Source organism: Halichoeres trimaculatus, unplaced genomic scaffold (genome assembly GCF_033239565.1).
Source record: "Halichoeres trimaculatus isolate MK-OKI-2021-1 unplaced genomic scaffold, fHalTri1.1 fHalTri1_scaffold_20, whole genome shotgun sequence".
Taxonomy (NCBI): domain Eukaryota; kingdom Metazoa; phylum Chordata; class Actinopteri; order Labriformes; family Labridae; genus Halichoeres; species Halichoeres trimaculatus.
Window position 1 is genome coordinate 18,761,840 of NW_027437198.1, and position 27,756 is coordinate 18,789,595.

Sequence of the window (27,756 nt, forward strand, 5' to 3'; positions counted from 1 at the left end):
CAAATTGAACATGCTGGAGCGCAAACCTGAAGTTGTTGCTTCAATCAGATAAAGTCTGCGCTGGTGAGATGAGTGAGAGTGTGAGCGAGCATAATGTGTGTATAACTGAAACGATGGAGAGGCAGATAAGTCTCTTCTCCTCTGGAGAGTGAGGCACTGAATTCACTCAGATTAAAGACGATACTGATGCTATGAGGGGGAAATGGAGTAAGATAACACAGAGGAGGGATATGAAGAAAGGAGGGAGTCAAGTGGAATTGGGACAAATCATCTCCCTTTAGTTTCTTTCTTGGTGAGGCATTCCTCCGTTACACTAAAAGATTAAGCAGTTCTGTTTAACCTCCTGAGCGTCTGCTAATCGACTGACTGTAGCTGTCATCATTTACCATCTACATTTGCTGAGCCAGAGTGTGGCTAATAGAGGGTATGCTTCTACGTCACTTCTCCTCAGGGGCACGCCCACTTTAGTCAGACTGAGTGGCAAAACAAACCTCACTTAGCATTGCGGAGAGCAGCAGTAAACACAGCAAAACCAGGAAAAATATGGAATATGACATGAAATTAGGGACAGTTGGACTCTACATTAATTTGTTAAGGCTACCAAAGAACCAAGGGTCCACAAACATCAACATGTGGCCAGAAATCATATCCTGACATTTATATGTAACTGATTTCAATGCCAGGAAAACACACAATGCAAAGCCTGAAAGCTACCAAAGCCTCTACATGAGTCAATTTACAGTGTATCAACCCAAGTGAATACACGTGTTATCTATTTGTACTTTTGGTATTTAACATAGACTGTATTATTAATAGACGTTTAGTCTCTGCAACAGTATTTAAGTTAAAGGCTGGGTTGGCAGTCCTGAAAAACTAGCATGAATTTGAATGTAGCATCTCGTCAGGACTCCGCCTAGCCTCTCCTCCCCCTCCCCTTGGAGCTCCTCCAAAGCAACGCCCCCACTCACATGCACTAGCGGCGCTGATTCGCGACTATGATAGCAAATGACTGAAAGACGGACTCACAACATCATTTTATGTTTTGCACAACATCAAGTCATGTCTTATTTAGAGCAGTGGCGTGGCGTGGAGATTTTTTTTGAGGAAGCCAAGTGAGACAAAGCCTGTTATCTGTATTTTTTATTAGGGAGTGGGGTACATAAAAGGCTTTGTTGCAGTTTGTATCGCTATTTCATGTAACGGACCTGTTAGAGTGCCCAGAGAGCGCTCGTTTTACTTACTTCAAACACCGACACACACCCTTTAGCTCTCCCACCCTCAATCACTCATTCACACACGTACATTGTCCTCTTGACTTAGCTTAAACATCGTATTAATTAATTCAACCGCCCACTTAGACGCACAACCGGCCGCTTCATGAACACTGCTAATGTGCTAACCTCGCTGATTTCATTCAGTGGCTCGAGGATGACGATACTGTGATTTGATTGGTTTGAGGCCAAAGACGGGGTGGCTTCCCTTGGCACAGTCTTGGTCAACCACAGATGAGCAGTGTCATGACCACGGCCTCATCTGATTGGTTAATCATTCTTGTTTTTTTTCACCAAGGGATGCCAACTCTGCTTGGCTTCCTTGCGGACAACAGCGTGCAGTATCGTATTTTCACCACACATTCGCCACAGAACATTTAGGAGGGCGCTGTTTTACACATTGTAAAATGCTCAATAACAAGAGGAGAGGAATACGGAAGAGATGACGGTGACAAAACACAGAAGAAGTATCGAAACTGTTAAAAAGGAATATTTTCATTAAATCACAGCTACAGTCTGAAAAAAGAGAGGAAGCATGGCTTCCCTTGGCCTCCGGGAGAAAACGCCACTGATTTAGAGGCAAGGAAACACCAAAACGTTAAAACGTAAAGCTAAAAAACAGATTAATAAACGTGACTGTAGTTAGTTCTCACAACTGTCATGCCAGCCCAGAGCCAAGTAGCTCATCGGGTCAAAGGGGACAGGCGAGGTCGAGCAGGAGGGGCAGTAGTTAGAGGCAGGGGAACAGAAAAAGAAAAGAAAGCCTTCATCTTTCTTTTCTTGCTCTGTTTAGCCGGAGGAGCGGTTACCAGTAATCTGGGTATGGGTAGTTTCTCTGCCATTCTTCTGCTGAGTGCAAACCTGTACACCGCTAAACTCGGGAACATGTTTTGAGTCAGGGGCATTGGGCGTTGGTGAAATGTTCGCGCACAAGGAGGGTAAAAAGGCAGGACGGCATTTGATTGGTTTAACAGATTGGATCCTAATCGATATGATTGGCTGATGTTTTCCTGGGTTTTCTCCTGCTGTAGATAGCCGATATTATTCACTTTCATTTAAGAAAACATCATGTATTGCTTGTCATTGGGAGATATAGATCATTTTAACCAGTATAACAAAAAGTGTATCTACATCAAACTACCGATTATACCTTTAAGTTAATATAAAATACTTTGTGCTGGAGTTCTTTCTTATTTGGAAACCTGGGTTAGCCTTAGTTTAAGTAAGTTTACAAATCATATCAAGCACGCAGTTCATACGCACACGAAGACAAAAGTGTTTAAGCTGTGAAAAATATAAATAAAGCTGAATGAAAAATGCTAAAATTTAAAGATTTCGTAATTTAAAGAATGATTTAACCCAAAAATACAGCAGAAGTTAATGTTAACTGTCACAAAATGGGAACTGCCAATCCAGCTATCATTGGATTGCCTGGATTGTTTCTGAAAATTGCAGTGATCCATCAGTTTCTCTTCTCTTTATCTTTCAGTAGCCTGTCATAAGATAGCTCTGATTGCTTTTTAAACATGGTTTTTCAATCAACCACGCAAAAGCTCTTCCCACTTTTTTGATTTGAGAGTTTACACAGTATTAAAGCCAACACGGCCACTCATCTCCCTCTTTCTTTAACTCAGTGGGTAAAAACCGCAATGACTTCTGCCTGCTGTGACATCAGGTGCATACCCTCTTTATTTACGTTGATATCAGAACAAAAGCTTTTGTTCAAAACTTTGGAAAACATTACTGATAGCTCTGAACATACGCATAAAAACTTTGAATTTATTTTGGTGTGCTACTGTAGAAGTCTGCAGGTAAGAAAATGACAAGCAGCAACTCAAAGTGCTTTTAAATCTATTATTTGTTGTCGTGCCTAAAAACAGAAAATAATTTGACACAGACATTGACCATGAAAGAAGAACACAGCTGTCATTTTGTGCAGCTTTTATTGTTCATTTGACCAGATGATGTTCTTTTTTTGGCTGTGGGAAAGGGAAGTGTACAAAAGAATAAAAACCTCAAGGGTTATGAGGTTTGAGCTGCCTGTAAACTCTCCTCAGCTTGTTCTTGCTGGATGTATTTTTTCACGTACCTTTATTTGGACCAAGCTGTCATATCTCATCAGAAATTTAGAGCTCATTCGTATTGTCAAGCACCCCCTTCCTCCTTGTGTTTGATAAATCCAGGCTGATAGCGGAGTGACGGAACAGCGATGGGGAGCTCAGGGGATTACTGCACATAAACAGTTGCTGCCCGCATCCGTGAAAGCTCAACATACAATAGAGCTGTGTGATCCAAGGCAGGGGAGACAAGGTGGAGGGATCACTGCGGCCTTTCATAATAGAGCAGGTCCATTGGAGCTAACACATAGAGATTATAGTGGGGGGATTACAGAGGAGGAGCTTGGTGAGTGTTGAACACATATATTAAGCATCTTAAGGTTTTACTTTCTGTGTGTGAAAAGAAATATTTGTGTGTGGTGACAGCAAGGGGAGGTCTAGTAAGTAACCTTTTTGGTGAGTTTATCTCTTCTTATATCTAACCTTATTTTTTGTTTCTTTTTATTACATTTCTTACAATCTCATCACTCAACTTTACCTGAAAGGAGTAAAAGCTACTCAGCTGTGTGACATGAGTTAAAAGTGATCGCTGCTCAGTTTTATTTAACTAATATTTGGTGTGCACATGTTGATTTATTTTGCTAGGTGAGAAACTGGATTCAGATATCCCAAGTTGTCTTTCATCTCTCTGTTGTGCTTTGCTTTCCTTCACAAATCTTGTCCCCATTGGACTTAATTAGGCAGCTTTATCATGTCGTCTTTGGTCTGATAACAGTGTTTGTTTGTCAAGCAGCTGCGTCGCCCTCTGAACTCGAGCCCTCATTAGGACTCGGGGTTGTTGTACAGTATGAGAGCATCATGTTTTCAGACTTAGGGCAGCTAAGACTTCATTAGCGACAGCTGTTTTATTTCCATCCCTCTTATTTACTGTAATGGCTTAAAGATGCATCATTGATTCACTGCTGTTGGAAACTTTTTGACATTTATGGAGTCACTTAATAAGGCTGTTGATATCACAAACTGTACCCTTTGGCACTGACAGTGCTTCCAGTAAATATCACAGCAGAGGGACTGTTGTCTGTGTGCTCCAGCAGCTGATTTAGTGCGCTCTACATGTCATGCTTCTCTGCAAGTGCTGACAGGTGGATTTGCTGCGCTGGCCCCACTCCCTGCTCTCTTGTTTACACCAAATCTCAGGCAATCAGTGTGAATGTCACAGGGAGATTTATTACCGTGATAAAGAAGTCACTTTTGGTCCTTTGATACAGAGCGAATATGCTTCACCAAGTTTTGTGCTTTAAGGTTGTTTTATTCGTGGGAGTTAAGTCACAGCTGGCTGGTTTGGATATTAAAAAGTTGTTCAGCAGGTTTTAAATGTATCTTTGGGCTGTTAGGAGCTGCTATAACTAAGGTTTTTAACAGAATCTCATTCTCACGCTCAGATTGCTTCAGAACTTTTGCAAACTGATGTTTGTTTCCCTGATTTCAGTATTTGAAAATTGGAGAAATTACCTTTCCGAAGCAGGAATTCCTGCATTGAAAGATCCAAAATGTTATAAGTTGATGTTATTTCCTCATGTCTTTGCGCACTTTCACTTTCCCACATGTAAAGCTTAGACAACATTCTCATTAGCTTTTCTCATTAGTACTTGTGGCCTGCATCATATATATATATATTAATATATATATATATATATATATATATATATATATATATATATATATATATAGATAGATAGATAGATAGATAGATAGATAGATAGATAGATAGATAGATAGATAGATAGATAGATAGATATAGATATATAGATATATATAGAGATAACTGGGTTTTCTCTGTAGCACATCATCAAGCTTATTATAGGCTGTGATGTTTTTCACTACACCAATATTATAGCATTTGGGAAATCCTCTGAACCAATTCACCTCCTGGCCAGTGGGGATCGCAGTGTGTGTGTTATTCTAAAGCAAAATGATGTGAGGTGACATTCCACAAATGTTCACATGAGCATGAAAATTAATATTTAAAAATTGTCAACAGAAGCTCTAATTCTTCCTGTATTTCTACTTCTTACTGAATCAACATTAAAGTATGTAAAACAATATCAAATTGAAGTGAATCGATGCTGGATTGAAACCTTACGAATCGAAATTGAAGCGTCAGGTTCTTCAACCTTCTTCCCAAGCTAATGAAAACTGTCTTTTGCAAGTGACTGACCAGCAGCTTACTTAAATTAAACAAAAGATATACCAAAGATAGCGTCAGAAAAAGTACATTAAGTGCCAGATGTAATTTAACACAAATCATGATGAGTGAATGTTGGCACTTGAATATTTCAGAGCATCCTTGTGCATTCTAATTTGGATACATTTAGTGCTTCATATGGAAACATTCTGTTGTGAATGCAACTCTACTCATACTCCAGGCATGTTGTGATATAAAGAGGTCAAATATATCTTCAAATTACCCACAGTGCATAAATGCTGGAGTTTTCTCTTGTATCAATTGAATTCACCTCCTTTTAGGGCCATGCGAGTATGATTGGCATCTTTTTCTGTCATTATAGTTATTGAACCATCTCTCTACAGGGTAATTCAATAAAGCCAATATTTCCCATGTTTATCAAAGGCTTGGAGACCCTGGAGGGGAACTTGTGACCTCCTCCAGCCTACCCTTGAAAACACATTTAATCAGACTATGCAATTCAAGCATCCTATGTGTGGGCTGCAGACCATTTCTCTAACAAAGCCACTACATGATGAAGAGTAGTATGAATGAATGAATGAGTTATGGAACAGAGATGAGAAGGGGACAAGGTAGATGAAGCTGTCATAGACTGTGTCCAGTCCATCTCTGACCAGTCACAGCACTGAATCCGATTGGTTTTAATTCCAGGCCAAAGTGTACTGCTGCAGGGATGGATTGGACAAAAGTCCGGTGGCATTAGAAACTCAGGTTTGGAGGCTCAGGATGTTGACAAATCTTGGTCTTGGAAATTGAGACATATAGGAGAGACTTTTATGGTAGTTTTTATGCATATCCAGAAATTTGGAAGCACAGACTTGAAATACTAGTGCTCTATCATCCCAATGGTTATGTCACTAGATCACATTTATTCCAGATCTTAGACCCATTACCCCACAAAATTCATTCAACCATTGAATTTTAGCATGAACAGCAGGCAGAAAAAAGCAGAAAAAGCAAAAATTTTCTTAATGTTTCCAGCAATTGTTAAATTTTTTGACTGGAAATGATTAGATGTAAGCAAAATTTAAAGGCACAAAAAAAGGTAAAAATGACTCATTTTATGGTTAAAAATTTGTTTGCTGTCAGTCAAACTAAACAGTCAGTTCACACCATAAGTTACTTTTTTATATCTACATTTTAACATTTAAATAATCAACTTTTTGCTTCACCTCCAGCAGATTTTTTTTATACAGAGCACCTGAACAATCAGCTGAGCCACAAAAGAACAAACAGAGTAGTACAGTGGGCGCTGAATCCAACCACAGTCTCCCTGAAGAGGTGTTGCTGCCTCACAGCAGGAAACAGTTTGCAGTCCTGTTCACAGTCCACACATCCTGCTCACCTCATGAAAGACTGCGTGAAGCATCAGCTCCCCAGCCGCAAAACACTTCCCACACACATGCTCATGTACGCGACATAAAAGCCCGCACACACATACTTTCACACAATACAGGTACATCTTTAAAGTTACACAATGGTTTTCCATTGTTCTGCGCCCACATCACCTCTGAATAGGAAATGTGGATGTTTACCAAAACATGTAATTAACCAACATGAAAAAGGGCCTGGGCATCATAGAAGCTGTGACACAGGTGGGTCACACACTGCTCGCACACTGTGTGCCAGGGTCAGTAACGAACATTTTGGGCAGAATACTCATAACACAGCTGTGGAAATTTAAACTCATGCTTTTTTTCATGTTGCAAGCCTCCATGCTGTCAACAGCTGTGGCCCTGCGTATTGTGTTCACTGATAGTCTGTTGGTCTCTTCATTGTTAGTAACACCACATAGTCAGGGCATATGGACAAACTATAAAAGCATTTAGAGGGCTCAGACCTCCGCCAAACATACTGTGATTGTGACGCAACACTTTAGTCCTACTTTAATGTTATACTCCCTTTCAGCAGACTGTCTGCTACAATTTGGTGTTCGTTGCAGCTTCAATAATTTGTTATCTGACAGTGTTGAAAATTATGATGACCCAGTACATATTTTATGCTCTGGATCTTAGTATCCAGAATATTGCCAGGATCTGGATCGTACTGTCACATCACAGAAATATATAGTAAGCTTGTCTTGTATTATTTCGCAAAGCAATTCTGACCATTTATTGTGGAATTATATACACATATGGTGAAAACAGCCCCACCTCGCAATGATAAGGAATCCTTTAAAACAAATCCTGGATCCAGAGGGTGATCCGGTTCACCTCCAAAATTTAATCAATTCTTCCTTATCCTGTTTTGAAAATTTCCTGAAAGTTTCATCAAGATCTGTTTGGTACTTTTTGAGTTATGTTGTTTACAGACAAACTCTCCCAAAAATATAACCTCCCTGGCAGAGTTAAAAACGAAAAAAAAAAAAGTTAATTACTTTAATGATCCTGAAAAGCTTAAAACAAAGACTTTATAAACTGTAAGAAGTAAATATGACTGCAGTTGTAAGAAGTACATAAAGAAACGTTTACTTTCTGTATTTGCAACCATTTCTATTTATTTCAGTCCTTTTCTCTTTTATCTTATTATTCTAAGCAGTTGTAACTCAGATATAAATCTCTATTATTAGACATTTCAAACATGAATTATGAGGTTGTTTAATCTTGAACATATTTTGAGTTCAAACACCTTTATGACCGTAATTTACTGCCACAGTGTTATGACACTATGTCCCAAGAGGGAGTATCTTGAAATTTTGGACACTCAAGGAGAACTTGTGTATCAAAGGCCAGGTTCACTGTGACCTCACACTCATCTCGTTATGTGAAACAAGAATGTCTAGGCAGTGGATAGTTATGGGTCCATTATGATCCAACTCCATTTGTGATAGATGAGTGGACAGTTTCCCCTGACTCTATCGCTCCTGTACACCCGTTTGTTCTGCTGTGGAGATGAGGCTCTGCTGACAGTCTGAAGCTCTGTATAAGCACAGAGACCATCCCTGGTGTAAACAGTTGCGGTGTAGCCTTTCCTTTTTAATGTAAGCCCACTTATGCTGTTGTTTAGTTTCAGGGCTAGTGTATCCCTTCAAATATTTCATCATACAAACACATTTACTGCCTTTCATAGGTAGAGAACTTTAGGGGAAAAAAAACATATGGATTCATATAGCTTTTACACTCCCACTGTGTGTCACATATATGCGATAATGGATTTTTCCCTGTGGGAAAAAAAAAGATTCACAACATTGCTGAAAAAAGGACAAGAAAATTATATATACTACCTCGCATATGGACTGGAAGCTGTAAATACTGCATGTTTTCCTCCCTGCAGAGATAGGCATCTTTGGAAACCAGGAGAGGAGACAGGTGATAAATAATCCAGCACATATACAGTTGGCTGCCTTTAATATTTTCACTGTAGTTTTCCATTTTATATCTTTATAGTCAGGTGATAACATTCAACGCTGTTGTCTATAAAGTAAGAACAATTTGATCTCAGACACGTCCCTCTTTTATCCATATTGATACACACCAGGAATCACCTTTGACAAGTTGCAGTGATTACGTACTGAGGAAGAACGGGACGTCCTGCCCATTGATGGCATCAACAAGCTTATGGATAGTATGACATGATGTTTTAAAAGCTGAAATGCCCTAGATGTGTCTCCAGTCCGTCTCCACCTCCGTCATGGCAACAGATCAGATAGGTTTTAATTCAAGTCAATTTGTTAAATTACACTTAATCAATTCCTTTGCAGCCAGCAGTCACAGGTAATACGCAGCCATCTTATTTTCACCAGATGCAGAGCAGACCGGAAACTACCTAAAAACACCCAATGGCTTTCAAAGTAAAACAAACCATGTTAAAGCCAGTTCGTGTTAAGCTTGACGCGAAACGGACATCATTAGCAGACCAGGAGTCAACAGGTTTGAGGTTTTGCATCCCAACATGAATGACGAGAGGCTTATCAATGGAGTAGGAAGTGCGGGAACTCCTTGGTCTGTGACTCTAGCTGTCTGTCAGTCATGCAGCTTGCTGGACTGAACATGCAGTAGGTTTAAGTCAACAAACGCAGTAAACACGCAACAGAGCGGAGTCAGACTGCAGACATATCTGGTGTATTTGATGAGCAACACACTGATCCATGTCAGGGGTTGCCATACTCCATATTAGTGACTGAGTGGCTTTAAGGGGTTATATTGGACATTCTTAAGCATGAGTTCCCATGGAGGTTGATAAATGAAGCCAGCCACTAATCCTGTGGTTCAATTCCTGCAATTTTGTTAAAGCCTGGATATATAATTTGCAAAGGTCCAACTTTTTGGGCAACAGTGAATTTAAGAGGATAAAAGGACAAAATGTTTTTATGCCATTTTTTTTTTCAAAAGTACTGTATCCTCCAATCACATATTTAAGAGTGTCTTCTATTAAATTATCAAACAGTGTTGTTGACATCACTTTTGACCAGCTTATTCAGTGAAGTACTATGTCTCCAGCTATGGCCCCGTTATGCCAAAATGATTCTTCAGCGACAATTTTTGTCCAAATAATTGTGTTCACTGAGATGTGGAAAAGGCAACACGTAGAGGTCTGAGGGTGAGCAAAACCTTGGACTTGACACATTTTCCAAACACCAGTCAGCAGAGAAATGCCAGCAGGCAGTAAACGGTTCGCAGAGCAGTGCATGTCATATCCCCTAATAAATCCAACAGACCTGACAACCAAATCCCCCAGACAGGACTGACCAAATTAGGCCACAACATTCATGCTAATTTTGTTGTTGGACAGAGGAGTGTAGATATACAACATGACTCAGCTGAAGATACTTTCTGTCATACGCACACGCTGGATAAGGTCAACATTGCAGTGATTTCTGAGGTCTTGTGTTGTGAACTCTTAACTGTATTCTGATGCAGTTGCCAGTAGAGACAGGAGAGCAGAGATGGTGAGCTGGGGAACCAATTTTCACTTTGCCCATTTTTTTTAATTAAGTCAATTAAGCTGTTTAGTAAAATGTACCCCCAAAACTAGATATCCTTTTTGTGTTGGGTCATTTTATGGGCTAGATTGATTCAGTAGTCTAAAACTTCTGGTGTTGGGAGCAGTTCTTGTACAACTGAATAGCAGACACTTTTCTGAGGTCATAAATAGTAACCAGCTTCAGTGTCTGACCCTTTTAGAGGTATAGTCAGAAAATGTAACGTTAAGTAATAATTTTGACTTTCAGATCTAAACATTTTGTAAAAATAAAAATATCCTCAAGTAACCTCTGACTTACTTTTTGTAGCTTATGTGGCTCTCCTGTAGTTCTCAATCTCTTTTCACAAATACACTGTCAGTCTTGACTTGTTGGGACCACAGACAGTAAAATAAAATAGACATCATCTCAGCTAGGAGTGTGGTTGCCACAAAAACTGCTCCCCCTGGTGTCTGGCTGCAGTAAAGGTCAAAAAACCCATCTCCCCAGCCATTCTAGATGGGCTGCGGTCTAACTTTAAAAAGTTAATACACCTTGTAGAAATGTTTCTCACATCCAATTGTTGTAGTGATTTGAAGATATTATTCGGCTGCTTTGTATTCAAGTCCTCTTTCTTCTGAAAAAAAAAAATAATTTAAATTTGCAATAAGAGGTTAAAAACGATGCTTTACACCACGTCTTACAATGATTGACAGCTACTGTTCTTGAAGAAGAGATTAGACTCTCAAAAGACAAATGTATTTGTCACCCGGGTGCACACAGAATATCCCAGAGCCCCTCATAGGCTCCACTGCGCAGGCTTTAGGATGTTTTGGCTTCAAAACCAAACAATGGTAAAAGCTGTCCACTCTATATACAGTCCATGGTTGGGACACCCTTAACTCATATCCCAGAAGCAGTTGTTGGACTTACCGCCCTGTGCACTACAATTTTTGGTTGAGCAGATGTGGGGAGAGAGCACCCACAGCAACAGAGTAAGGCATGATTAATTTTAAGAGGGTTTTTTTTTACACTAGGACTTTTTATTGTCCCGTGGTAACCCAGAAGAAGCTTTGTATGATTAACAGCTCTAAAATTTCCCAATTTTTTTTACACTGGTGTTTCCAAAAATGCTCTGTATTACAGCCTCTATTTCAGATGCCTTATTTTAGCTGCTGTCTCTTTAAGGCTCCCTGCTCCACAAACCCCCTTCACTCTGATTGGCCAGAGCTGTGGGCAGACCTTGGTGTTTGAGGCCTGCTACTCCAATATTTCATGGGCCAGTTGGAAGATCTTTATGCAATGACCTCATTGTTTGTTGAGAAGATCTTGTTTAGAATGGACACCTAGCATTGTTTCTTCACATCCATGTTTACAATATGTATATGCTATAAATGTTGTCAATGAAAGTTTGGTAAAAGTGCACAGATACGCTCCAGGCGGTGCAAATGGGGATGCTGTTAGATCAAATGTTTTTTTGATGGAAGCATTACTTGTTGGGAGGTGTTGACAGCCTCTGTTATTTATTCACACTGTGGTAGCATTTTCCTACAAAGCAACACATTTTGACAGAACACCACTCCCTCAAAAAAAAAAAAAAAAAATTAAGGTCTGAAGTGAAGCTTGTTTGTGTGCCACTATTATCAAAAACCTAACAATAGATAATGAATAAATAAATCATCTACGTTGATCTAAAATTGGACAGGAACCTCAGTGTGCTGATCAGGAGTTTCTTACTTTGACTGTTCATCATGATCACACTCAGTGGGCTTGTCCTGCCAAGTCAATTCTCACCTACTTTAAACACGACAGGGTGTTGAAATGTCTCCATGTGAGAATGAGTCAGTTTACCTTACTGTTAGATTATAATATAATTGCAAATTTAGAGGGTAGAGTACAACATTATCATGAAAACACTCATTCATTATCTGATGATTGTCACCTGAATAGGCTATTTACCCTTAACAGGTGTTATAAACAGGATCAATCACTTTCCACTCTGTGCACGTTTGAGAGAAACATCAGAACTGGCTCAAACCCCACAGAAAGTAGATTTGTTTGCTATTCTGATTTCATTGAGCAATTTTAAGAAGTCTCCTTGTTTGTTTTTCTTGATAATGATCTCTATTGCTGCCTTGCAGGTTTGAAGCTTTCATATCTATCAGAAAACTAGAAAGATGCTGGACTGGCTGTTAAATTGAAGTAAAAGTAGATTATTATAGCTGTTGATGGGAGATTTGCAACAGGCTCCTGTGCAATAACAGGAACAGCCAGATCAGATTATACACAAGCATAACAACTGCAATCCACTACAATAGATTTAATCGATTGAGATTTGGTGCTAATGTTCACAGAACATTACACAGAAGGGGAAAACTTAATCTGATTCATCATCCGACAAATGACTCATCCAGACAGTTTAAGAGAAGTCTAAAGCTAAATATGATTGATTCTTTGAACAGTAGCAGATAAGTACGCTATCTCCATCTTCATTGCTGCAGAGAAGTCACTAAGCCTGTTGCAGCAGGATTCTCTGACCTCGTCTTTACCCCATTATCAGATAGTGGGGCTCTCATCCAGCACTGTCACGCTCAGTGTAACATCTACAGCCCTAAGGTATGAGCATGGCGTGCTTTTCCTTGGTATATAAAGTCAAAGCACATAAAGAAGCAAGAAGCGCATAAAAGAGAAGCTGCAATTTTGCTTTAGCTGTGATGAATTTCTCTCTAAATCTGTGTGACAGATATGTATGAAACACAGCTTGACATGTCACCCCACTTTAATGTTGATAAAGACAAACAGGCTTAACTGATGGAAATCAAAGCTGTGTAATGGGGTGATTGAGGGGGTTTGTGTGTTCGTAAAGCAGCATGATAGATCGCTCAGGGGCATTTTTCTGAACTGGACAATCATTGTGTTTTCCAAGAGGTTTGTTTTCAATCCTTGCAGTACCCCCTCCCCCTGCCTGCATTCATGTACACACACAAATACACACACTCCCCTTTGGAAATTGTATTTGTTATACAGTAATGAAATGAAAGGTAAGTACTCTCCAACAAACAACGGAGGGGCAGTAGCCATTGTTTCCAGCCGTCCAACATGCACTTGAACAAACGGAGCCATTTTTTTTGTTTTTGAGGCATTCAGGGAACTCACGTCATACATTTGTTTCTCACAAATAGATAAATAACCAGGTATTTTAACAATAATCTGCCTGTTCTTTCAATCAAAGGAGCGATGAAGAACACAGAAAAGATAAAACCAGGCCCAGAAATCTCAAACACCCTCTCTTTAAGAGCAACATCCTTACACTAAGAGCTAGTGAGCCTCAACAATACACGTTCCAGCAGATCTCAATTTGGTCTGGATCCAATGCTGGCCGTAGCTTTTGAAGCATATCACAACAACAGACTTTACAAGCCTAATTGGCATCACACCTTTGTGCCCTTAGTTCCAGTCTGGTGCCGGCCAAATGGCCAATGCGATTCCCGTCACACCACATTTGAAGCATCTAAGGAGAAACATGGAATGTGACAAATCTGCATGAATAAAGCAAGATAGATTTTCAAATGAGTGTCCCTGAGGTGAGCCTTTAAGGTTCTCCACATCCTTTTATTTTTGGAGAAGTCAGCAGTTCAAGTACTGCATGCTCAGTTAGGGGGAATTTGTTTCCAGCTTTGGGGCATCTGGTAATGTTATGCTCACTGATATGCAGACACAACATGAGTCAGAGGACAAAACTGACAAACGTGGGATGTGAGACTGATGTAAATCGGTAAAATTGTTGTGAGGATGGAAGAAGGCTGTAAATGTCAGATGAAGAACGAGGATTTAAGATTCTAGAGTGGCATTAAGGATTCGTCACATCGTATGGCGGCTTGGGCTGAGGTGTTGTGAAAAAAATTGAAGATTACTTTGAAAGCTCTTGTCATTCAATTCAGTGCACAATTTGTCAGAAAATAATTAATGATTTCGCTTCAACAGTTATTGTAAGGGATGCACAATATTGGATTTCTTGCCAATTTCTGATATGATGTTTGACAACTCATTAAGCAAATATGGATACTGATACCAACACCGATATTTTTTCAACACACATAATTGCAGTGATTATCAACTCTCTTCCATATTGGAAGTTGCATTTTAAAACCAAACAAAATAAATCCTGAAGATAAATCCTACTTGAAAGCTGGATGATGCTCTTCCTGAAAAAATCAAAACATTACCCACAACCACGGCAATTTTTGTCAATTTCATAATTGACAGTCTGCAATCATGACCTCTGTTTACAAGGACCATATGGGAAGGGCAACTGTTCAGCAATTAAACCCAAATTGAATAAATTGGTTTATGGTAGATGGTGAATGTGCCCAAATTAACACTCCATGTACCTTACAGACTGCTGCTTCATACAAGTTTAACTTAAAGCAGGAGCCAAATATGGGAGTACTCAATCTGAACAGTGCAAACAAAATCTCAAAATATGTAAAAACTATATGCAGCTTTAGTCCATTATTATATTAGTTTGTTATATTGGTGAAATTTGGTGTGTTGAGATATAAGGTGCTGATAATATTGTGCATCCCTAGTTATTGGTATTCAGTCAGGCCCTGTATGTGTTGAAACTGATTGACATGTCTACCGATTTTTTCATCTAACTTTTGTCCCAGTTTTGCCCACTGTCCTACTGACCCTTTAAATTTCATCTGAGAAAAAAAATTAAAAATAAATAAATAGATAAGTAAATATTAACAATAGATACATAAATGAATAAATAAATAAAATGAATAGAAAGCTTTATTTATTTTTCAGATCAGTAACCAAAAATAACCACACAAATAGAAAAAAGAAAAACAAAAAGAAAAACAAAAAAAAAACAAAACAGAAAAATTATATCAAGCTGTAGAGATAACCCAATCAGGTTTACTCAGTTCAACTTGTTAATAATAAGATATATCAACTCAAAAAGTGCTTTGCCAAATGGTTGACCAGCATATTAAAGGGTTAATAAAAGAAAAAAAGATCATTCACTGTTGCTATTTCATTCTGTAACCAGTTTTTATTGTTAATAGTGAAAGTTAAGCTTAAGGATAGTTTGCTTTGCACTGGAGAGAAAACCTGAATCCCCACATCAAGTCCCACACCCCCACAGTTTACACACTCCCAAGTGACCAAAGCCCTCTCAGCTCAGAAGTTCCCTTCTCTCACGTTCGTTAAGTCTCATTCTCAGTCTCTGCACACTGGAGTTAAAGGCTCTAAAGCTCTCTTGCGCTCCTCCCTTGACATTCCCCTTCTCCACGCGTCTGTCTTTCATAACCTCTCCTACAGTCTGGCTCTGAGCAGGGGTGAGTCTGGTTAATGATTTCTCCGACTTGGTGCAAAGTTGCAGAAAGTAGAGCAAGCTTGCTGATGTGGTGGCAAATGAGTCTGTTGATGTGTTTGTGGGAAAAGGGAGAGAGGGAACCCCGTGGAAAAACTGTCACACACTTGTGCCGTTAGCAGAAACATGTGCTCACCCACATGTATGAGAGCCTCTCCTCTTCCCCAGGACACATGCTCACACGTCATGCGCCCACAGAATGATGCCTGAGCTCTTCCTCTGGTAAGAACACACATATTTAGCAGCAGTGTTTACCACTTTGGTGAAAAGCATCAGATTTACCTAGAGGACATGTGCTTCTGATGAACTAATAAGCCACGACAGATCCTGGAAACAGCTTCTGTGAAGGAAAAACTTAGGACACTTCTTTTGGTGTAAGCTGTTAATGTTTCTGAAAGCAGTAACACATCTGTGACAACATGTCTGATGGTGTTAAGGGGAAAAGAGTCAGTGCTGTGATCTCAACTGAACCAGTGGTGACCTGATATCGGACCAGACAAGAGGAGCTTTGATCCCTCGGGCGCCTGGAGCAATCAGTCAGTCTGTGCTATAGCTAATGCTCACTGCATCCTGTGGTCATTACACTGAACAGGCCATTTAGAAAATATGGCTCTTTGCTGATATTATCTTCTCCATTATATACTGTACACAGGGCAGACCTCTAGGTTGTGACTAATGGAGGCTCAGACTTAAAAAGCTTGTTGACATGTTCAATCTCAACCCAGACTTAAGAATTTCTGATCCGATCAGAGGAGAAAGAGAAATCTTAAGCACATATAACAAACATTACATGATCCATCAGTCATGACACATTGTGCTCTTATCTCTGGAGCCTGTATCAGAACCTCGGTACTGCAAAGAAATCCCAATCACAACCTCCTCCCTTCCACGAGACTAGAACAGAATGGAATTTGAAACGTTTTAGCCAAAAATGTTTCCATGGTCAAGGTGTTTTTTGCAGAAACGTTTCAGATTTCGTTCCGTTCTCCGGCTTCGTCCTAATCTCTCGGGGGGAGTTTGTGGCACCCACGGACACACACAGGTGAGTAACCTCTGGCACACGCTGACACACTCACTTTAACGGTGACAGAGATGATCAAAGAGGACAGCAAACTTAGTGAGTGGGTGCAGCTGTGCTGAGGCGCAGGTGTGGTACAGATGGACAAACAGCATTTCCTGGATGTTTTTGTGTCTGTGTTTGATGTTCAGGACGGTCGAGGTCTCGAGGTTTGGGTACCCTTGCATCATTTAGCAAACTATGTCAGCATTTGCTTGAATAGGATTGTTTACGCTCTTGTCACATTTCTCTGAGTCCATTTAAGTTTCAAGAAAGGCCGATTTACTCCTACTGCATGCTTTTGAATCTTTGCCTTACTGTTGTGTGAGCCCAGTCTTTTTCCTGTAGTGCTCCTTTTGTTTTGTACAGCCAAGTTGAGCCAAGGTAGAGAGTAATGTTTGCTCTGAGCTTTGATCGATTGTGTGTCTCTGTGTCATCCAGGCAGTGTGGCGAGCGTAGATAAGCCCCCTTATGAGGTGAAAACCCTTCCCCATCCTGCAGTATCCGCTCCAAGCAGGAATAAGGGATGTCACGGCTGTTCTTCCTGTTGGCATTGCTTATTTTCTCCAGCAGCATCCAGGTGGGTCTAGAGATCACACACCTACACACACAAGCTCTTTTACTCTGTAACATGTACACACTTTCACCCTCGACGGCCACCATGAGAGTCACTGAACTCTGTCTCTGGTCTTTACAGTGAGGGGTGGGTGTTGTTTCCGTAGCTGTGAAACAAACCAGAGTGCTGGAGCTTAAACAAAGTGTCCTGTTCATTTTTAATGAGTGTTACAGTGTATTTCCAGTAGCATGAACTCCCACTTACACATATTAGAAAAAAGCGTGAAACAGAGTCTTCTTAATGGATCATATCTCCATCTTAGGGTCAGGATGTTCACAGCTGCTGTATGTGACCTAAAGAGAAACAGGTCAAAGATCCTTTACAGGAGTTATTACAGCTGCCTGGTTTCACTGCATACTGTCTTGCACTTATACTACATGAAACATACAAATTGCAGGCCTTCTTCATGTGAATGTTCATGTTTCTCTCATATATGTATGTTTTACTGCTGTCTTAGGTGTCTCCCACAGCTACTCTGGATAAGCTAAAGGAGAGTTGGACTCTGTATATGGAGGAGTGTGACCACAACAACAGTCAGGACCCACCAGCCACAGGTGGGCAGAGCATACGAAGGTTGAAGCAAATGGCTTCTCAAAGAGAGCTTCATTAATTTATCAATCAATAAATGAATTGCTCAATTATGTGATGGTTCTTATTTAATAATCAGCTTATACATTTTACATCACTTTTTTAAATGCTGAAGGTTTAAATTCATGTGAGATGAATGGCAGTGGGGTTGCTGTAGTAACTCTCTAAGTTTGATTTGCTGTTTAGTAAGAAAGGATGGTAATCATTACATGTATAGTGAATGAGCATGAGAAAATTGATAAATTGATTATTAACTATTAAGTTGAGGGTATAAGGGTGTAAATTAGATTAACTTTTACTCACTCCTATTCGGATATATGACTTATTTAATCATTTGTTATGTTTAATTGCTTACTTTTCATGCGTTTGGCTTCTGTAGAGTATATTTTGTATGATTGTTTATTATTATCATCGTTATAATTATTATTATTACTATATTTTTAGTACTGTTATTGTCATTATTTTGTCCGAAATAAACTTAACTACTACTGCTTCTACTAAGTATGGCAGACAGGGCCATCAGGGGTAAATTTATTACCTCTAAACTAAATTTAGACCCCAGTTCAGACAGTTGAAAAGCATGTTTAAGCATTAACACACCCATAATTGCATCACCTACTAGTTACTGAAAATTAAATGAGTCATCAAGTTATATTGTCATGTATTTCTGTTGAATGTGTCAATGAACTGTTGCAGTTATTATTCATTATGGCCACTTGGAGCATCAGAAATAAGCTGTACACGCAAGACTTTCCTTTCTCCACATTGGCTTTTATTTTTACCTCTATTTGCAGTGTCTACTAACTTTTTTTTTATCTCCCTATTGCTTTAATTTACCAGATTAATCTACCAGCTATCTGCCTGATATTTTCTCTGCTGGGTTTACAGAAAACAGAAAACATTCACCTTCTGCTTGAAAAACACTGCTATGAAACAGAGCGAGTGAACAAAATAAGAAAGCGTGAACCAAAAGATGCTCCAGCATCATTTTCACCAGACCGTGTTGGCCAGCATTTTCCACTCCCTGCTCAAACCGCTGTAAAACCCTCTGGCTTAGCTGCTCCCCAGTTTTCTATTTGCCGCGCCACACACTCTGCTTTTGCTTACACTTGAGGAGAAAACTGGCTCCGGCTTGCTCCACTGACAGAGTGTTTAACTGCATGGTGAAAGTGGCACTTGAGTTACTTTACAGCCTGCCTGCTTGTAAATTACAGAGAGAAAACTTCAGCTCTGCTCCGGCTTATTAATCAACACACACACACACACACACACACACACACACACACACACACACACACACACACACACACACAAATCAAACCACTCTACTGCTCTCACACACCTTTTCCTGGAAGATTAGATTAGCAGGTGTAAAGGTGATAGGACAGACCACTTTCTACATCCTAACTGCCTGTACATTTACTAACAACCAGCGCTGTTTACATCCTCCTCTGAGGGGAAGATAAAAGGTTTGGCATGAGCACAAGATCACGATTGTTGGACTCTACTCCGGAGTCAAGATGAAAGAGGATGATTTGTACAGATGACAAAAAGGCCACCAGCACCATACACTTCAAAGACATGCTACGGTAGCCCATAAGTTACCCCTCTCCATAAACACAGGTATGCAGGAGCTGTGATTGTATGAGTAATTCTCACCCACATCTCATGTCACTCATCCCCAGGACTTGTGTGCAACAGGACTTTCGACAACTATGCGTGTTGGCCTGATGGACTCCCCAACACAACCGTCAGTGTGGCCTGTCCATGGTATCTGCCATGGTACCATAAAGGTAAAAGATGTGAGCTAGATGCAGTCTGTGAGGCAGTTTGATAAAATCTAAATCTCCTTCAGACACAAACAGCTGTATGTGATCACTATTGTATGTTTGTGTAGTTAAGCATGGCATGGTGTATCAAGAATGTGATGTCAACGGCCAGTGGGTGGCTACGAAGAATACCAGCGAGTGTGACTCCAACGATCCAAATCTGGTAAAAAATGGCTTTTGTTTCTCTTTGAATTAGTCATTATCTTAAAAACACATTTAATCACTGCCTTATTTTAAAAAATAAAGAAAAAGACTGAGCTGGATGTGTGTTTTCATTCGCAGCAGTACTATGGCCATATTCGCATCATGTACACAGTGGGTTATTCCCTATCTCTGGTGGCTTTGGTGTTGGCACTTGGCATTCTCATATTCTTCAGGTAAAGATGACATTCAGTTCGATAATTTCACAGAAAAACTGATCAAAGTACAAACCCTAATTTAAGAAACTATCTAAGAAAAGGCTCAGGGTTAGGTTTCACCACGTTCTTTTTAGCCTTTTGTTGCCTGGTCCTAACTTTTTTAAAGTGCAGGAAATGGTAAAATGTGTCCCTTTTAAGATCTGATTTGTTGTCTACGCTCTGTTGTTTTGGTATTGGGGTTGTAAAAGAATTAACAACTCAAGTTAACAACTAATTTTTATAATACGTTCCTCCTTAAACATGGTATTGACAGGATTTTTTTTTCATGCAAACGTTGTTTACGATATATATCACAATAATATCATGCACAAAATAACGTCTCACGAGCGGTGTACATGATTTCACACTCGCGCCAGGTAGGGCAGTTTCACATACAGGATACCGAGGAGGAGAGTCAAAATATTATTGATTTATTTATTATGCATTTATTCATTTGTTTATATATTTCTGTTTTCATTTGTTCATTTGATACCCGGCTACATGTGGATAGAGCCAGCAAAAGAGTTGATTTACGTTTGCATTTACTTAATTTTTTTTTTTTTTAAATTTATATGGCCAGTGACAAATAAGAACTAATACAAATATAGGAGGTTAACAGTTGTACAGGACCGGAAAGAAGCCTAAATGTTTTTTATAATCCCCCCCCCCCCCCCCCCCCAAATAAATAAATAAATAAATAGATGAATAAATAAATAAATAAATAAATGAATGAATAAATGAATGAATGAATGAATGAATGAATAAATAAATAAATAAAAATATGTACATTTAGATAAATAAATAAAATAAATTAAAATAAAATGATATAGAATAAAAATTTTAAAAAATTACATTTTAGATCACCAAATAAGAAAGAAAGAAAATAAATTAAAAATAACTAATGAATAAACAAATAAATATATAAATGGAGCAATAAATGGAACAGTGTCAAAAGATAAGTGATAATAAAAAAAAAAAAGAAAAAAAAAAATGACACTGATCCGTCAACTTTACAGAGGTGTGCAAGGTATGACTATTTTGTCATTATGCTGGTGTCCTGTAGGGTGTGAAACTTCCCTACCTGAGAGCTGTCAATCAGAGAGCGGGGGCTCCGCCTCCAAAGTGCCAAAACTGTTACTCTGTGCGAGCAGACAGCACTCCACAAGCGAGTGGAAGCTGCCTCTCGCGCATGTAGTGTGTGCACCGTGAGCGCAGAAACAACCCTTGAGCTAGCAAAGCTGCTTCTATAGCGAGAGCAGAACCTCTTGAGCTTGTGGGATTCAAATCTGCATGCAGTAGTCAAATACCGTTCGAGTGAAATCACCGCACGTGTGAAGTCATGTATACCGCTCGTGAGATGTTATTTGTGCGTGATATTATTGTCCCTATTTTGGCTCCATGATTTGTACCATGTTCGTATCTGTCTGTTTAATACCGAGCTAACCAGCAACCAGTTAGCTTAATATATCTAGAACTGAGATTCAACAAGAGAAGGAATCAGTAAAAACTGCTAGAACAACAAAGGCAACTTCTTCACATCTTCTTTTCATTATCGTTAAGTGGTTCCCCCATGATTTGACGAAGGAGAAAAACAAAGAAAATGTTAAGTAGTCTGCTTTAGAGGTCAGATTCTGGGACTCTCTTTGTCTTTACTGCAAGCTAAGCAAACTAGTTCATGCTTTTTACAAAATCATGGTCAGAAAGTTAGAATAAACTATTCTTGCCTCATTCTTCAGGAAGCTTCACTGCATGAGGAACAACATCCACATGAACCTGTTTGCCTCCTTCATCCTGCGTGCTCTGTCTATCCTCATCAAAGACGCTCTGTTGGAGGCCAACATTACATCCCATGACCTCAGCAGAGACCAGGAACAAGGATTTCCCCAGGCATCTATGCCTCCTGTGGAGCTGCTGGTCAACAACGAGGTCAGTGATCATTTACTCTAACGGTAAGACACAAATCATCAAGGTAGAAATCCTTTGATGGGGAGTCAAAAGCAGTGGCTGTAGATGCATACAGGATATGTTTCAACCAGTGAATCCCAACAAGGGTATTTGAAAGCATTTTATATTTTATTTCCAACTTAACTCAATAAAATTGTACGTGTGTGGGCCATAACTAGTTTCCTCAGGGAGACAATAACCTGTGGCACAGCTGCACCAAACTCAAACCAGATGCTTACCTGCAGCCGGGCGAATATGAAAGACAAGCAAGCTTAAGTGTCTCATTGAAGCTCAGATGACTGACAAAAGGAAAGTAAACCTGCTGCAATGAGATTTAGCACTGCAAAAAATGAAATCTTATCAAGTGTTTTTGTCTAATTTAAAGTAGAAAACGTCTTTTTAGGCTTAATGGCCCTCATTAACTGCCTGAAAAATGGGTGTACCCTCCTGCACGCACAGACTGGCATTAATCAATCTGAACATTGGTGTCCGGTATGCTTAAATCCCACGCCAGGTCTGAGTTTGTGTATGCAAGTTTCATGTCAGTGGGGAGCATGGTGAAACCCATCTGTGGAGGAGAGTTATTCGATCATATGAGGGCAAAACATTTTCAGAAATAAAAACTGATGTTCTTAGATTAAAAGCTGGATCCTTGAATTAGATGTGACACCAAGAATGTTTCTAACATTTGACTGTTCATATGTCAATTTATAAAATGCTTTGCTATGAAAGAGCAGTAGCACGAGCTGTCAGCTGATTTCTCCCCATTAAAAAAATGTGTTTCCTCTATCGGTTTACTTAAAAAAAAATTAGAATGGCAGTTATTAGTTTTTAATACACTCCCATGTCAATGATAAGGTCTCTGCAGAGAACTTAAAGAGGATGCTGGATCGAACTTTTGCCTGGATTTTTTTAGGGCAGCTGTATTGATTACAGGATTCACTGTGAAGAAGTGATTATTTTGTTCAGTGATATTTTTCCCTGATTTTTAAAGATTAAATTCCTGTTTAAAGGGATACTTACTCAGTGGAGCTCCATTTTTGTGGTAAATGTTACAGGAGTTATATATATGAAAAAAAAGCTGGTTGATCATTGTGGTTTTGTGTTATTTTTTGTAACTTATTTTTTTAGGCAATATACAATTTATCTTCATGCTTAGTTTGAGTTAAAAAGAAGAAAATGCAAGAAAATTGTATTTTCCAATTAAGGGGATAAAATAAAATGATTTTCATTTTATAATTACTTGTGTTATTTTCTGCTTTTGAAGAATCATCAACATGCGTGAGTGAGGGGGTACTCAATGTGTGACAAAAAGGATCAGGGGTAAAACAATAAAATTACTGAGGCACATTTCAGTGCAATAATGTTACATGACATGTCACTGAATTACATTTAACTAGACAGTACTGTCACCTTTTTCTAGTTGCCTGCATGAAAGTATTTACTTACATAGTCCCAATGTCTGTGTTTCTTTCCAGTAATGTGGGAAAAACAGAAGGTTATCATGTTCTAAAATTATGTCCAAGTACATTTACTATGAAAAATGAAGCTTGTTTATTTAACACAGGAAAAATAATAGTTGTACTGGTGAAAAGTTATATGAAAGAGTAGAAGAATAGAAGCGGTTTAATACACTCTGTGGAGAGGGTGAGGGTCAACCTCATATGCAGATGTGAAGGGTGCTTCTGTTTGCACCCAGGGTCACAGCTGGCTGAGAGTGGAGTTGAAGTTGCTGCTGTTGAACGCTCTCACTGCTGTGGGCACAACACCCGAGGATCAGAAGCTTCCATCTGCCGCACTGATCACTCATATCTTAACAATGTTTACAATAAGAAAACTTAATCATTCAGCCATATTCAGCCATATTCCTTGTCCCTGCTGTCACGCAGATGACCATCAGCTGCCGAATCGCCGTGGTGATGATGCAGTACAGTATTATGGCAAACAGCTACTGGCTGCTGGTGGAAGGCATCTACCTCCACAACCTCCTGGTCATCACTGTGTTCACTGAGAGGAACTATTTCAAAATCTATCTGTGCATTGGCTGGGGTGAGCTGGCAGCATGCCTTGTTATTAAGTGCCGTGTGAGAAATTTGCCTGGAAGGAAATTAAGTCATGTGAAAAGCTATCATGCTGTTGTACATTACATTATGACTGTTTTGCATTTAGACAACTCCTTTTTTTTTTTTTTTTTTTTTTCTTACAGGTGCCCCGTTGATATTTCTCCTGCCTTGGGTTGTTGCTAAATACCTGTATGAAAACCAGGAGTGAGTTTCCACATCACACTCCATGAGCTTTCTCTTTTTACTCTAATATCAATCGGCTGACTCAGCAAACAAGCTTCCTCTAATAGTCTTGTGGTGTTCACACTTTTGAGAGCCTGGTCCCTAAAACCCTTTTCAGGGAAGTCATCCTTTATTTAGTTTTAGGAACCAGTGCAACAAGGTGTGCCATTGGGTTAGTTTTTGTTTGAAAGCATGTGAGGTGTTTCTTTTATTTGATTGTCACTAACTGCTTCTCTATTTCAGGTGCTGGGAGCAAAATATAAACATGAATTATTGGTGGATCATCCGTTCCCCGATACTGCTGGCAGTTGTGGTAATTCCCCCTTCCTTCATCTCACTTTGTTAAAGCTCTGTTGCGTTTTACAGCTGAAGCCCGAGGCATTGGTTTATTTGTTTTGCTCTCTGTAAATCTGGTTCTTGAGAGCTTACTGCAAATTGGCTGTTTGATATAAAACCACAAACTAATTCTTGTATGACCTCCGTGTTCATAGCAGGATTTTATTTTTCTTTAACGTTTAAATCCAGGTTTCTTAGAGGTTGATTCTGGCATCAAGAAAACAGACTCAGTCAGCCTTTTTTCAACCCCTTATTCATTCGCTCTGAAATATTAAACACAGCTCATTTATTCATAAACTACCAGTGAATCAGCTCTACCACAACATGATTATTTAAAAGTCAAAGGCTTTAAGGTTAAAGATATATGGATTCCTTTTCGCTTCAGTACCCTCATAACTAGTTAACCCACATCCATGCTGTGACAGGCCCTTTACACAGTGGGTGTGCTCAGCTGGAGTCACTTCTGAGCTTTATATAAGCTCAATTTGTCATGGCTCTTGTGTCAGGCCAGTTACACAGACATCCCGGCATTTTCCGTGCATTAATCGTGCTGCTAAGTGGCCTGTATCTCACAGGAATTCCTGTGTTTGAGATGTTGCAGAGACTGGGCGGCTGGTTCCCATTTCCATGTTTCCTTCTTTATCCTGGTCCCATGTCCACACACCAGAGCAGGGGACTATTCCCAGTATTAAACACTACATAGCTATTGTAGCCTGTGTTTAACAAGTCATTAACACACAGAGTGAGGTTATAATAAAATATTAAACACTACATAGGTTGAAGCTAGGTTTTTAAACCACTTTGCATTTGTTTTGTTTGTTTTTTTAACTGCATATTCATTGTGTTTTCTTTTAATACCACTAAAACTTGAACATGAACTTGGTGAAACATATTGCTGCTCATACCCCATAGGTTTTTTGTGTTTTTTTATTCCTTATTCTTAATAACAATAAATACAAACTGGGAACAGCTCCCATACCTTACAGCTAAGATACACTGGGTGCGTCTGCAGTGCGTCTCCATTACGTAACAGCAAATGGATCAAATACACTATATTACCAAAAGTATTGGCCCACCCATCCAAATGATCAGAATTTGGTGTGTTAATCACTTGGCCTGGCCACAGGTGTATAAAGACAAGCACCTAGGCATCCAGACTGTTTTTACAAACATTTGTGAAAGAATGGGCCGCTCTCAGGAGCTCAGTGAATTCCAGTGTGGAACTGTCATATGACGCCACTAGTGCGACAACTCCAGTGGTGAAATTTCCTCGCTCCTAAATACTCCACTGTCAACTGTCAGCTTTATTATAAGAAAAATTGAAGAGTTTAGAAACAACTGCAACTCAGCCACAAAGTGGTAGGCCATGTAAACTGACGGGGAGGGGTCAGCATGCTGATGCGTTATGCATAGAGGTCGCCGACTTTCTGCACAGTCAATTGCTACAGAGCTCCGAAGTTCATGTGGCCTTCAGATTAGCCCAAGTACAGCACGCAGAGAGCTTCATGGAATATGTTTCCATGGCCGAGCAGCTGCATCCAATCTATACATCACCAAGTGCAATGCAAAGCATCGGATGCAGTGGTGTAAAGCACGCCGCCACTGGACTCTAGAGCAGTGGAAATGCGTTCTACGGAGTGATAAATCACACTTTTCCATCTGGCAATCTGGGAATGGTATATTTTGGACTGCATTAGGCCAACTGCGAAATTTGGTGGAAGAATTAGGGTGTGGGGTTGTATCTCAGGAGCAGGGCTTGGCCCCTTAGTTCCACTGAAAGGAACTTTGAATGCTTCAGGATACCAAAACATTTTGGACAATTCCATGCTCCCAACCTCGTGGGAACGGTTTGGAGCGAGCCCCTTCCTTTTCCAACATGACTTTGCACCAGTGCACATAGCAAGGTTCATAAAGACATGGATGGCAGAGTCTGGTGTGGATGAACTTGACTGGCCTGCACAGAGTCCTGACCTGAAACCTGATAGAACACCTTTGGGATTAACTAGAGCAGAGACTGAGAGCCAGGCCTTCTCAACCAACATCAGTGTGTGATCTCACCAACACACTTCTGGAAGAATGGTCGAAAATTCCTAAAAACACACTCCTCAACCTTGTGGACAGCCTCCCCAGAAAAGTTGAAGCTTTAATAGCTGCAAAAGGTGAACCGACATCATATTGAACCCTATGGGTTAGGAATGGAATGGCACTTAAGTTCATATGTGAGTCAAGGCAGGTGGGCAAATACTTCTGGTAATATAGTGTAAGTTTCATTCAAATCAATGTGTCAACTCACACTGGATCGGTTCTGTTGCAGTAGGTTTGAGTGGCTGGTCTGTCGTGTTGCAGGTAATATGCAGCCATCCTATTTTTGACGGGCGTAGAGTTGTGGTGCATAAATTCAGCATAGGGAAGATTGAGTGGAACAGGAAGTTGTGACCAGAAACTACCTAAAAACACCCAGTGACTTTCAAAATAAAACACGATGTCAAAACCAGTTCATATCCAGCTTAAGCAGAGCAGAGCCAGACCAGAAGTCAACAGGTTTGAGGTTTTATAGTTCAACATGAATGAAGGGAGACTTATCAATGGAGTGGGAAGCCCGGGAACTCCTCGGTCTCCTGACTCCAGCTGTCTGTCAGTCACGCAGCTTGTTGGACATGAAGCCGGTGTGAGTTGACAAACGCAATCAAGATGCAACGCAATGTTGTCGCACTGCAGACGTATCTTGTGTATTTCAAATTTAACCTTTTTGGTTTTATAACACACAAAAAAATAAAACAATGTTTCTGTTCCTAAAACATTTAAGTGACTACATTAGGAAGTGTGTTTTGAAAGAGCGTTTGACTGACC

The 27,756-nt window shown here is 39.8% G+C and overlaps 1 protein-coding gene across 1 annotated transcript in view; it reads left to right on the forward strand.

Moving 5' to 3' along the window:
- Positions 1-27,756, forward strand: part of gcgra (glucagon receptor a) — a 54,355-nt gene that overhangs the window by 20,184 nt on the left and 6,415 nt on the right. Inside the window, exons 2-10 of the mRNA XM_074696540.1 lie at positions 17,352-17,490; positions 17,984-18,080; positions 19,800-19,907; positions 20,012-20,106; positions 20,226-20,320; positions 22,078-22,267; positions 24,175-24,334; positions 24,492-24,552; positions 24,814-24,883. Coding sequence (XP_074552641.1) covers positions 17,437-17,490; positions 17,984-18,080; positions 19,800-19,907; positions 20,012-20,106; positions 20,226-20,320; positions 22,078-22,267; positions 24,175-24,334; positions 24,492-24,552; positions 24,814-24,883 — 930 coding nt within the window. The 5' untranslated portion in view covers positions 17,352-17,436. The remainder of the gene's footprint in view (positions 1-17,351; positions 17,491-17,983; positions 18,081-19,799; positions 19,908-20,011; positions 20,107-20,225; positions 20,321-22,077; positions 22,268-24,174; positions 24,335-24,491; positions 24,553-24,813; positions 24,884-27,756) is intronic.